This window comes from Hippocampus comes, unplaced genomic scaffold (genome assembly GCF_001891065.2).
Source record: "Hippocampus comes isolate QL1 unplaced genomic scaffold, H_comes_QL1_v1.1 scaffold158, whole genome shotgun sequence".
NCBI classification, from domain to species: domain Eukaryota; kingdom Metazoa; phylum Chordata; class Actinopteri; order Syngnathiformes; family Syngnathidae; genus Hippocampus; species Hippocampus comes.
Genome location: NW_017805548.1, coordinates 385,980 through 398,524, shown reverse-complemented (window position 1 = coordinate 398,524; position 12,545 = coordinate 385,980). Strand labels below are relative to the sequence as shown.

At 41.5% G+C, this 12,545-nt stretch overlaps 1 protein-coding gene across 16 annotated transcripts in view; it reads right to left on the bottom strand.

The window, feature by feature from the left end:
• Nucleotides 1-12,545, bottom strand: part of rims1b (regulating synaptic membrane exocytosis 1b) — a 96,283-nt gene that overhangs the window by 45,763 nt on the left and 37,975 nt on the right. For 15 of the 16 annotated variants that reach the window (XM_019879808.1, XM_019879810.1, XM_019879796.1 and 12 more), the window contains 2 exons: nt 8,135-8,436; nt 4,108-4,931 (listed from right to left, as the gene is read on the bottom strand). In XM_019879808.1, the coding sequence (XP_019735367.1) occupies nt 4,108-4,931; nt 8,135-8,436 (1,126 nt within the window). Of the gene's footprint in view, nt 1-4,107; nt 4,932-7,827; nt 7,830-8,134; nt 8,437-12,545 lie in introns of those variants that run through there. The other variant, XM_019879811.1, reaches the window with a different exon arrangement.

The window sequence follows — 12,545 nt, the reverse complement described above, 5'->3', positions numbered from 1 at the left end:
CAGTTGTTTCGAACGTACTTTTAAGGCCGCCGTCATTTGCGATCTCCAAGCAGCTTTTTTACTCATTTTGCGGGCTTCAGCGTTTTGTTTATGAGCGTCATCGGTCAACTGACCGAGAAGTGTGCCTTGACGTGAGTCAAGCGTGACACAGACGGATGTAACAGAGAATCCGGTATTTTTTCAAAATAAAACATATTTCGTATTCCGAAATAAATAAAACGGAATTAAGGCAAGTTCTTTCTGTGCGGCCTGGTACCAAATGCCCGGCGGACCGGTACCGGTCCACGGACCGGCGGTTGGGGACCCCTGCTCTAGCGCAGTAGCTTCTCTTCAATGAAAGAGGTATGACCAAGGTGGTTCGCTACATTCCAGCAATCAGCAACAGCCACATGATGGGAGGGTCATGATAAGAAACCAACTTTCGATTGAGAAGTTGAACTTTGGTTGTGGGGACAATTGGAAAATGGAGTAGACATGAAGTAATTCAGTGAGGTTACTTAACACAGCACCTTAGCGCAGTAGCTTCTCTTCAATGAAAGAGGTATGACCAAGGTGGTTCGCTACATTCCAGCAATCAGCAACAGCCACATGATGGGAGGGTCATGATAAGAAACCAACTTTCGATTGAGAAGTTGAACTTTGGTTGTGGGGACAATTGGAAAATGGAGTAGACATGAAGTAATTCAGTGAGGTTACTTAACACAGCACCTTTTGAGAGGGAAACATACCAGCCGATTAGCAGAACTTTGACGGGAAAGGGGTCAGAAATAACACAGCGCTCCATAGACAGAGGAGAGTGAGACCAACCAAGACACACTTTCTTGGGAAGGTAACGGTTTACTCTGCTTAGCTTCCCCTTTTTTAGGGGTCAGGCTCTGACCCAGCATGGATTAAGACAGGTATGACCTTATTATATTAAGGATGCATCAAAATGAAAACTCTTGGCCAAAACCGAAAATGAAGAATCCAAGGCTGAAAACTGCAATGCTGAAATAAACGAAATACCTTGAAAATAAATACCGTATTTTCCAGACTATAAGTTGCAGTTTTTTTCATAATTTGGCTGGGGGTGCGATTTATACTCTGGAGCAATTTATGGGTGAAATTATTAACACATTATCATATCATTTCACATGTTATTTACACATTAAACCACAAGAGACCGCTCTAGACATGTATTGATATAACCATGATGAGTCTGACGTAAGCTACGTAGAAGAGGAAGCGCTGCATCTTCTACCTCCGGAGTTGGTGGAGTTGTTTTAAAGTGACACAGAGGATGAAGATTTCATTGGATTTAGTGATTTGGAGTGACATTGATGGTTTGGTGAACTTGTTAGCATGTTCTTTATGCTATAGTTATCTGAATAACTCTTAATATGTTACTTGAACATACCAGGCATGTTCTCAGTTCGTCGTTTATGCGTCATGTAACTTATTCAGCGTGTTGTTTTCTATTTTATTTTTATTTTAAATTGCCTTTCAAGATGGCATGTATGTTCTTGGTGTTGGATTTTATCAAATAAATTTCCCCCCAAAATGCGACGTATACTCCAGTGCAACTTATGTATGTTTTGTTTCTTCTTTATTATGCATTTTATGGTTGGTGCGACCTATACTCCAGAGCGACTTATAGTCCGGAAAATCCGGTAAATAAATAAATCGGTTCCTCGGCTGTATAATTCACTACAATTCACCAAATTTGTGTGAGCTCTCTCATTCCTTCTGAGCAAACAATGTGCACGCTTTGACGGGCCAACAGAGAGGCGGTCATTGGCGGCCTTCTCAACTGGGGCCAATAGCTTGGTGCTGCGGAAGGGAATTTTGGGGTGATTTTTCCACCTCCCACCTCCCCTCATTTCAGCAGGCTTTGGAAATAGCCTGCTAGTGTGGCAGTACAAGGCTCACCGTAGGTGGCCTCAGCGACGTGAAGCACCACCCCAACCCACCCCCCGAGCTATTTTCAGCTTATACCAAGATCCCACAAACAGGCATCTGTCAATGTTGAATTATATGTATAATTGTTAAGTGAAATGAATGACTGCTAACAAATTGTACATCTCACTTTTGCATGGAATGACTGCTCTGTGATGGTGACAAAATGTGCACCTCACGCGAGCTTCATGTTAATTCTTTTCCGTCACTATTCTCTATTTTAATGCAGGTATGAGAATGGAAAGCAGTCTCCGCGGGAAGATGCACCAGCAGCAGTATACAGAAAATGTGTTGTAATGCACCACTTAGTATTACAACAGTGGTACAAAGTCATTGACGAAGTATGACAGTGTGCAAAGCAATCTATGTTGTGTAAGTATAATGGTAATAAAACTAACATGTCAGCTCATCTGTGGAGACTTTTAATCCTCGCACGTTATAAAGGGCTTTGCGGTGATGAGTCAAGCAGGGTATACTCAATACTCACCTCCTTGATGGCCCATTACATTATGATTTGCAAATCATTCTGTCTCTATGTTTAACACGTACCAACTTCAGTGGCGAAGGTAGGAAAATACACATTTGCGTCAGGGTTCGTTCAATGTCGCAAACGTTTGCCAAACGTTCTACAGACGTTCGCCAACTGTTCGCCAACCGTTTTTATGTTTTTTCTTGTTGCAAGGAAATTTCAGACAACTGGAGAACATTTTACGAATGTCTAGTGACCTTAAACGAACCCTGACAAGAACATTCGCTCCCTTCACAAATGCTCGCAAATATTCGTCCCTCAGTGGGATAGGGGCATGCATATTTTAGTTTTGTGTTTGACAAAAAAGGCCAAATAGGAAATAGACAACGGGTTTCTTTTTTTAACGGTTTTACAAAATGGTTTGGTGTGTTTTGATTCATAATATATTCAAAGTTGTAGCAGTTGCAATACATTTTACCGAGTTGATATCAAGTCATAGGTGAGAGGTACAGACAGAGGAGGGTATATGTTTGAGACAAGACACGCGTGTTTAAAAACAGGTAAGAATCACAATCCACAACCATCAACCCATTACCAGTCCCTGAGTCATAGTAATCTGGATTAAAACATCTGGAACCTAACCCTACCGTCACCAGTGAGAGAAATAAGCTTTTCGAGCACATTTATCTCGACCCATTGCCTGCATAAGACACATCCCCGACGTGGTGCTCTCTTGGCACAGTCAAACATCAGTTACACAGGTGTGAGCTGGTGAACACTATAAAAAGGTGGCCAAAAATGCTACAACATGCGACCGTGCCTTCACTTTAGCTTTTGCATCTGGCAGTTCATAAAGCATTACATAGCAATAGAAACACTGACCTAATTCCATAAATCTGCTGGCCTAAATCACAGGGTCTCTCCAAATAAAGGAGCGCTGTGCTTAGAGCCACAGTAGCCACGCCACAGAGGTGTAAATGACACAGTAATACAATGTGCTGTCTGCAGAATCTACCCTGCGAGGATGTGGTGATTTATTTATTTATTTATTTATTTTGCAAAATCCTGACGTACTCTGCACGCTACACACGAACATGCCAGGAGAAGATACAGGATTTGTTATTGGAATTCTACTGCACAAAGTTTTCATGCTTTCTCTTCAACCACCCAAAATGGGCCGGTTGCATCAGAAAGGACATCGAACATAAAAATGGAGCCAGTCAAAAGTGATTCGGTGTGGCAACCCCTGATGCGAAAACATGAAAGGTGCAACGACAATTTTACTCGGTTTAAAAACGTGTCTCTGTGTCAATCGTGTAACAAATCAGCCTTCAAATTCCTTGTCATGCCACTACCGTACACAATGGGATACAGGAATTACCTCAATGTTCTCATGAAGATAAGAATTATATATTTTTTAATTAAAAATTAAAAAAAAACAAAAAAAAACATAAGAATTCAAGAAATGAGACTTTTGGTGAGAAGAGATTGCAAGATGACAGAAAATCGTGTGAGTTTGGTAAAAGCCGAAACCACACAACAGGCCAAGTTTTGGCGACAACAAAATTAGGCTATAAATTGAGTGTTGCTTTTGTATTTTAAAAGAACAATAAAAGTCTTACGGGACAAGGATGAAAGTAAATGTTAAATTAATTCCTATAGCATTTTATAAAATTGGTAGAGAGCCCATCTGTGTGACTGACCTTTCTCGCTGACGCTTTCCATGTCAACGTCCTCACAGCTGGTGTACTCAGGCGTGGAGCCGCCCTCCTCCTCTGAGCTGCTGATGGACATCTGCCTCTTGTTTACTCCGCGCTTGCTCTTGTACGACCGCGAAGGGGGCGGCCGCAAAGACTCAGACTGTTCCGAACTTTGTGAGTCCTTCCTCAACAAGTTGTCCCTACCTTTTTCTCTTGCCGTTTGTGTTAAACCTGGCTCAAAGCAGTCCTTCTTTTCTGGAGGCAACAGTCCCCCTGGTTCCCCCGCGGTCCTTTCAACAGAGTAAGCTCGATAATTTTCTGATTGGGCTTTGCGAGTTCCTCTCCTGCTCAAACGGTTTTCAGAGACCTGCACTTCACAGCCTCCCCCTTCACCGGGCCCTAGTCCGACCTCGTTGATTGCAAGATCACTGTGTCTACGTTCGTGACGGACCTTGGATACCTTGGCGTGCATGCGCATCTCCTGTTCCTCTTTTTGTGGCTTCACAGGGTATCGGGCAAGGTTGGGATCACTACGATAACGGTTCTGGAACTCCTCCTCACGTCGCTGCCGCTCCCTTTGTTCATCATCGACTGGTCGTCTCCGATTTCTTTCTAAGTGACCCAAGTTGTCCTCCCCATCATCGTAGTCCTGAGAATGTATCTTTTCCAGCCTGTGACCATCTCTTGGCTGTCTCTCTCTTCGGTCCCCAGGGCCAACCCTCTCATCTAAAGAAGACTGAGTTGGTAACTTTCCAGCAGGTCTCCGGCCAGTACCATGCCCCGGGCCTCCCTTACCATTCTGTTCATGGTATGACACTGGCCTTTTTCTACAGTGAAAAAAGGATAATTAGATAATACAATGTGGTGCATTGACATACAAACATCAACACCTATGCCTTCAAGAAACTCATACATCTTTAAGTCTTTAAACAGGATTATAGTGGCACCACTAAGCAACTTTCCATTTAGCTTGAGGGTCTAGGAATGGATAAACAGAGAATTGAATTTATTCATTTTTTTTTTCCAAGATGACGCCCAAGTAGGCAGCCGTCGGCAAGTGCTTTTGTCTTTTGTTTTGTCACATGGTGTTGTTGTTTCGTCGTGTGGACCTGATGTGGATTGTTTTCAGCATTTTTGGCCACGGCATTCGTCCAAGAAGAAGAATCTGTGCTTGGTGGTTGCACCTTCTCGGCAGCATGCGTGCACCAGCACTGATTTTGATTGGGAGGAATGTCGTTGCTGGACAGCCCCGGGGCGATTGTGTTTTGCGCCTGTAACGGGCAGCATTTTCACTGCCCCGCTTTGTTCAGCAGAAAGGTCGGCGCTGTTGGACAGTCTACGGCTAGATGGTGGATGGCTTGAGGAGCCGACGATGAGAAGAAAGGAGCGTCAGCGCAGAGCGCCGATGCGTATGTGGAACTGGGAGTCGCGGCTTGGAATTGAAGTGGATTTACATGTGAGCCAATCTCTTTTTTCGTCAATGGACGCTACAGCTTCTTGTTTGCTTTCAAACCTAGCTTGTAGCAGACGTGTGCACATTTTCAGCATGACATCTTTGATCCACTGGTGAAAAGGACACTTTGATTCGCTCCTCTTTTGTCTATAACTATTTCAAACAACAAAGTGTATGTAGGAAAAGTGGTTAAGATTTCACGACTGTCTGTGTCTTATGTGTTGTGTTGTATTAGTTTGTCATTTTATGTTAACTGTTCTTTTGATGGCAGTGTGGGCACCCGCAGCGGCTCCTCTTGTTGTCTTGTTGTCTGGTTGAGAGGGAGGAAATTTCATCTGTGCTGTATGTTGTACATACAGCGCATTTGACAATAAAGGTGTACTTGACTTGACTTGAAAAATGATGGTGATGCAGCACAAGTGGAGTAAAGTTACTGGTGATAAGCTCAAATATTATATTGTGATTTCCACGTTAAAAACTTTTACTACTTAAACCAAATGGTGGGCAGTACTGACAGAAAGGTCATCAGTCCATCACTGATGGACTCTCATTTCGTGAGTGGACTGACGGAAACGTTTAAATACTGTTGGAATAAGCACCAACGGAAGCAAATATCGGCTGTTATCCAAACTGACCTGAAAGGCAAAGACGACCTTTGGCAAATAATGTTTTAGGGGTTATCAACCCCTGTTTGATCAAGTGTAGTTACATTGCTTAAATTGTTTTTCGCTGCATTTCTCGACTTTTATAGATCATGCATGGATATCTACTGATGGTGATAGACCTATCTGTAGAGCCAGTAAACCTCTAAGTGACAGAGACAGTGAAATGAACCAGACACAACACAATGACGTGTTTGTGTGATGTTACCCGTGTAAATAGTTTGCTTACTGAGAATCCTAAAATAGTGGTAAAAACATTTTTAAAAATGCATTGATGAAAGCATGGTTAAAATAATGATGACTGAGTGACAGACTGACAAATAACGAATTGGTCTGGCCTGAAATAATGGCAGACTAATGATGACGGACTGGCAGGCCAGTGAATGATGAATAATGTACCAGCAAAATGTGTTGGTGCACCCATCTATGCTGAAGCATTTTGTCCCCAAATAAATCCATCCATCGATTCTCTGAACTGCTTTTCCTCACTAGGGATGCGAGTGCTGAAGCCTATCCCACTTGTCCTCGCGCAAGAAGCAGGGTACATTCTGAACTGGTCACCAGCCAAACGCAGCAAATAAATACATTCTAGATCTATTAATTGTAGATATTTAAGTGACAGTTTTGGTTTTGTTTTTTACAATACACTTTGACAGGACAGTCAGAATTCAGAGTTGTGAGCATTCAGCATAGTACCTGGTTGTGAACATGCCAGGCAGCGATGGACTTGCCTATAATTTTCATTGTTGTCTCCTCAGAGAACTCTCTCCTTCACTTCCTCTGGTCATGTTTAGTGTGTCTACAAACCATGTCACTAAACAGCACACTGACTAATTGTCACCCTTTAAATAGGTCAAATGACTGCTTACAAGTTTGTAGCACTTGTGAAGCTAATTAGAGGACACACCTTTTTTGAACATGACCTTATCATCAAATTATTTTTGTTTTCTGGGCGTACCGTCTTTTTTGTCCAGGCCTTTTTGTCCATGATTTGTGTATGTAATTTTCACATTTGGATTTTATTAGTATTTTTTTTTTCATTATTAACAGTGAGGGACCAACAAATCTGTCCAAGTGTGTGCTTGACATTGCTGTGAAGGTTCTGCTTATATGCGTTTCTCCGCCATGTGTGTTAATGTAGTCGTTCTTTGAAGTTTGCAATTCCCTCAAAATGTATGATAATTTTTGTAAGGTAGAATTATATGGTTTGGTTGAAAATGTTTGTTTAAATATGCAAAGTTTGATAGTCTTTCGTTGTATGGCTCATTTTTACAGTACACTTCAACTTAGAATGACAAAAAACCTTGAAACAAGCACCATTTGTCTCTTTTCTAATGTGGACAAGCCAGTCTTCTTTCTTCAATTTGCACTGTAGGATATAAGAGGAACCCGCCAAATATATTTCCAATGAACTGTCCACTGAAGAAGTCGGTGTCAATTACAAGTCCGCCTCTCACCAATAATCACTTCTTCGTCCTTCACCATCTGTGTATGCACATCAACTTCTCCCTAAAGGTCAATTACAGTATGTACTACTGAGGTGCATGTTGACATAATTCCGCCATGGAATAAAGAGTTTTGGGGTCTGATCGGAACTGTGTGCCTGACTTCTGGTTGACTTTCATATTCATTTTCAAACACACCTATGACGTGAACTTTCTTCGGCAGCACACGACAGAAATTTCTTTTCTTAATGACCTCAAATGGCAGTTATAGTTTGAAATTTAATGTGTTCCGATTTAAAAACAATTTAGCTTTCGACCAGCTTCTTGGAACCCATTGTGTTAGTTCCTGTTCCTTTTTGCTGTAATTGTTTTGCTTCAAAGATAAAAAACATTCAACAATCAATTCCACACAACGACGCAGTTTACTGTATGTAGAATTATAACACATTGTAATGGGGATTGAATCTTACTTTTCTCGTGGTGGTACACTTTGAGAGCGAGTACCAGGCATGTTGTCTGGAGCCTTCGGTGAAGTACCACCAGTGGGTCCTTGCGTCCTGGGTGGCAGCTCGGTATTGCTGTTAGTTGTAGATGACGGGACTTGAGACTTGGAGCGGAGTAGCTTCCTATCCCGTTGGGCTTCGCGCACCCTGGCTGGGTCATTCAAGGTGGAGCCCAGGCTCCCAGGCTGCACCCCTGACTCTGAAAACCATTCTCCTGATTTGGTGAGAATCTCTTGCTGCTTACGGCACAGGTTGCATACCCACATTACCTGTAGGGGTTAAAAGGACAAACACGTTTGACAGGGTAATTCAATAAAGAACATCATTCTATCAAAAAGTGTTTAGTTCAATTTTTTTTTTTTTAGCTAATACACTGTCACTGAATGAAAAAGTGAGGACAAGCACAGGAAAGAAGACTTCCGTTTCTCTGAGGTCATTGAAATACATCACTGTCTTTGATACAGTGAATGTAACTCATTTACATAAAGCATTTCATGATAATGTCACTGTTGTTGATGCAACAAAATATTGAGGGAGTCTGTCTGTATCAACTCAATAGACAGATGATTAAAATTATGTTCTATATGCACTTTTACTGTGATTCAGCCCTGCTGCAGCACCACATACCATCACAAATGATGATTGCTTGTCATGGACAGTGAAAATGATCACATTTAATTCCTCATCCTCAAAATTAGACCGAGAGAAAAAATCACATACTCACATGGAAGCATTGTTCCAGGTTATCGCCTCACTCCGACAGCACAAAAGCAGGATTTATCTCCCTCTGTATTTATAATCCAAACATTTATTTCTCAGAAACAAATCCGGAGCACCAGAGAAACAGGGTGATCACTTGTATTCCACTTTAGAACCATAAGTTAAAATCAGGGCACTGCGATGAAATAAATCTGCAACCCATTGGATGATGTTTCCCAAGCAACGGTCATCTTAGTAGTTACTATCAAGCTTGCCAAAGCACAATTGTCCTGAATCTTAGATGGCGGATGTCCCGACTAATCTAAAATCAGCTGGCAACAAGGCCCAGAAGGAACAAGCAGCCGCCCAGCCACACACCACAGTCCCGCTCTCATGTCGTTCCCCACCTCTTTACGTCAGAAGAGAGGCTACAGATTATCAGTGGCCAGTAATCCTTTCAGCTCCTCACTATTTTCTAACTCATCATCAAATGACAATAAAAGCTTCTAGTTTTCACTTTCACATACAGCCTCAGTTTCCACCATGATTCCTTTTGGCACAATGACAAAGAATCGAGATGAAACCGAAAGGCACCGTAATGTGTTGACAAGATTTAAAAATAATAATAATAATAACTATCTCGTCTTTGTAGCATAGTCATTTAATACATGTAGGTTAAATGTGATTTGCAAATCATTGTATTCTGCTTTTATTTATGTTTAACAACATCCCAACTTTACTGCAATTGAGTTTGTACAATCTGCCCCTTTAAGGAGTCAGTTCACTACCATTATATAATGTCAGGCAGGCGCTTGCGCTTAAATATGACTAACTGTACTGTACTGTACTGTACCGTACTGTGTTCTTCAAGAGCAATAGTAAAACACTAAATGAGATGAATGAAGCTATAGGCCTGGATCAGAGAGGAAGAAATCTACTGCAACAATATGGGCATTGAATTCTACATGGAGCAGAATGATGACAAAGCACTGGGTCATTCATTTGGTAAAAATACATCAGGTCTGAACGATGAATGGCATTTTGCATTGCTAATATCGCAGTATGATAACATAGAATTTATTAAGCGAAATTGTATGTGCTTACAACGTGGTCATCTGATGTGCATGCCAGAATAGAGCATCTGGTGCCATCAACATCTCATGCTACACACTATGAGCTTGAACATGACAGAGAGAGAGAGAGAGAGAGAGAGAGAGAGAGAGAGAGAGAGAGGGGGAGTTGTCAGTGTACAGTCTTAGCACTAAAGACCCCTCTTTGAAAAGCAAACTTTTTTTCACTGTTCATTGTTTTTTTCTTCTCATTCTTGATTGTGGAGTACAGTCAGGCTAGTAAACAAATAACTCAACCTGAGCAGCCCTGAAGCATCCCCTCATTTCACTGCATAACAAAAGAAAAGCAAACAGTACATAACTGCTTTTGCTAGCTATTACAGCAGGTAATTTTTAGGTAATGACGAACAATTAAAGATTTTTTTCAGGGGTACGTTTTACTCCAATCGTCATGCCACGGAAAAGTGTAATGTGAAAGGGAGGTCACACAAAATAACTGTTATTTTAGCCAATATACAGTAATTTCCCTTTTTATTTTTGTTCATTGATTGTATTCTAATAAAGAGTCTGGACAAAATTACAAGGTAATTATAGCATTGCTAATGGAATACTTTTGCTCAGGAGAGTGTATGTATCTATGCAATGTTTTATTTTTGTTTTTGTTTTTTAATTCATGTCATGTAGGGCAGTGGTACCCAACCCCCGGGCCGTGGACCGGTCCCGGTCCGTGGGTCATTTGGTACCGGGCCGCACAGGCAGAATAAATAACTTACATTACTTCCATTTTATTTATTTCGGAATCTAAAGGATTCTCTGTTACATCCGTCTAACGCAGGTCAAGGCACGCTTCTCGATCACATGCTAAAATAAAACGCAGGAGCTAGCAAAATGAGTAAAAAACAAACGTCTGTGGAAAGCTTCTTTGGGAAGGGGAAAAGGCCGAGCCAGGAGACAGAAGAGGAACCTATGACTTTAAAAAAAAGGCTACATTTAATAGACAGAAGCAGGAGTCCTACTTCAAATACAGATTTATCTCTACGGGAGATTCCCACGCACCAAGCCCACTGTGCATAATATGCAGCCATGGTGAGTCGTATTTTTCATGCACTTTGTATTTGCGGTGTATGTTATTTTGATAACAAATTTAAATGTTGCCATAGAGACCAGAGAGTGTTGCGGTCAGATAAGACGTTCCTCTTGTCATGATTTGTGTTTATTATTTTTTTTAGAAAATAACACAGTTTTCATGCAGGTCATATCAAATTATTTTGTTGGATTTATCTGCCACACCTTAAAGGCTGGTCGGACCCTGAAAATATTGTCGGACATTAAACCGGTCCGTGGGGCAAAAATGGTTGGGGACGGCTGATGTAGGATACATGCAACAATGCAGTTGCTAAAAATTAATGGTAAAGTGGTATGACGTAGAAAATCTTCCAGAATTTACATGTACTGCAATGTAACAATGTTTCAGCAAACTTTAACTTGGCCAATAGGTGCCAGCTCTAATATAAAATGGCTTGTCTTGACTTTCATCAACAGAAGTGGAAAAGATAATTGAGCTATGATGAAATGTGTTGATGACGCTTCCAAAAATGTTTCACTGTGTGCATGTGTGTATGTGTGTTTTCAGTCATGTGTGTTTCAGGAGCCAGTGGCTGGCTACTCTCCACTGGGAGGCAGTGCTCCTCTAAAAAGAGGACAGACAGACTGTCAGTGTTGACAGGAAAATACATGAATAAACACTCACCACTAACAAGCTTGAGCACAAGCAACAGCAGAGTAGCTTGTCAGAGAAATGTTCTGCTTCTATGTCCAGAAATTAATTAGATTTTTTTTTTTAAATCAACACATTTGTCAAAACGTTTACATGTATACAGTGATGCAATTGGAAGGGATCAGTCATGAGAGGGCTTACATAAATAACATTTTTCCTCAACATTCAATCTGCGCTGGTTCACACTTAAGACTAGAGATAACGAATACACAAACCGTTTCCAATTCCTTGAACCTTGCACCTGTTCACCATTGTATTCCTAAGCTTTTTATGCACTCAAAATTTATGTTTGCTTGTTTTGTTTTTTGTGCACCAAAATACCCCGGCTCTTGCCATTTCATCCGCGATATGACGGGACGTTCCGGGTGCTTGAGCATGATTCTTAGGGTTTGGTGCTGAATATGGGTGGGCGTAAGAGGGCGTTTCTTTGGATAGGCTTAAGCCAGTTCGTATGGTTGCAGAAGATATGCTGTTGCCAGACGAAGTTCCCTGCCGCGGTTGCCCTCTTCAGGCTCTGGCCACGCTTTCACAAAGCAGGGTTTCCCCTTCTACTGTCTGACTCATATACCCTGAATAGTAAGGTTCACCCTAAGGGACAAACCAACCTTTGAGGCAGACTAGTGAAGCCCCCTGAAGCTGTGAGCCGGACATTAGGACCATTCCACTCACTCACAGGCATGCAGATGGGGCCATGGCTGATGACTGTTTTTAGTGCAATATTGTGATTGATATTTACTTGTTAGCAGTCCGAGAATAAAAACATCAGTCAGCAGCGCATGCTCTCTCTCTCTCTCTCTCTCTCTCTCTCTCTCTATATATATATATATATATA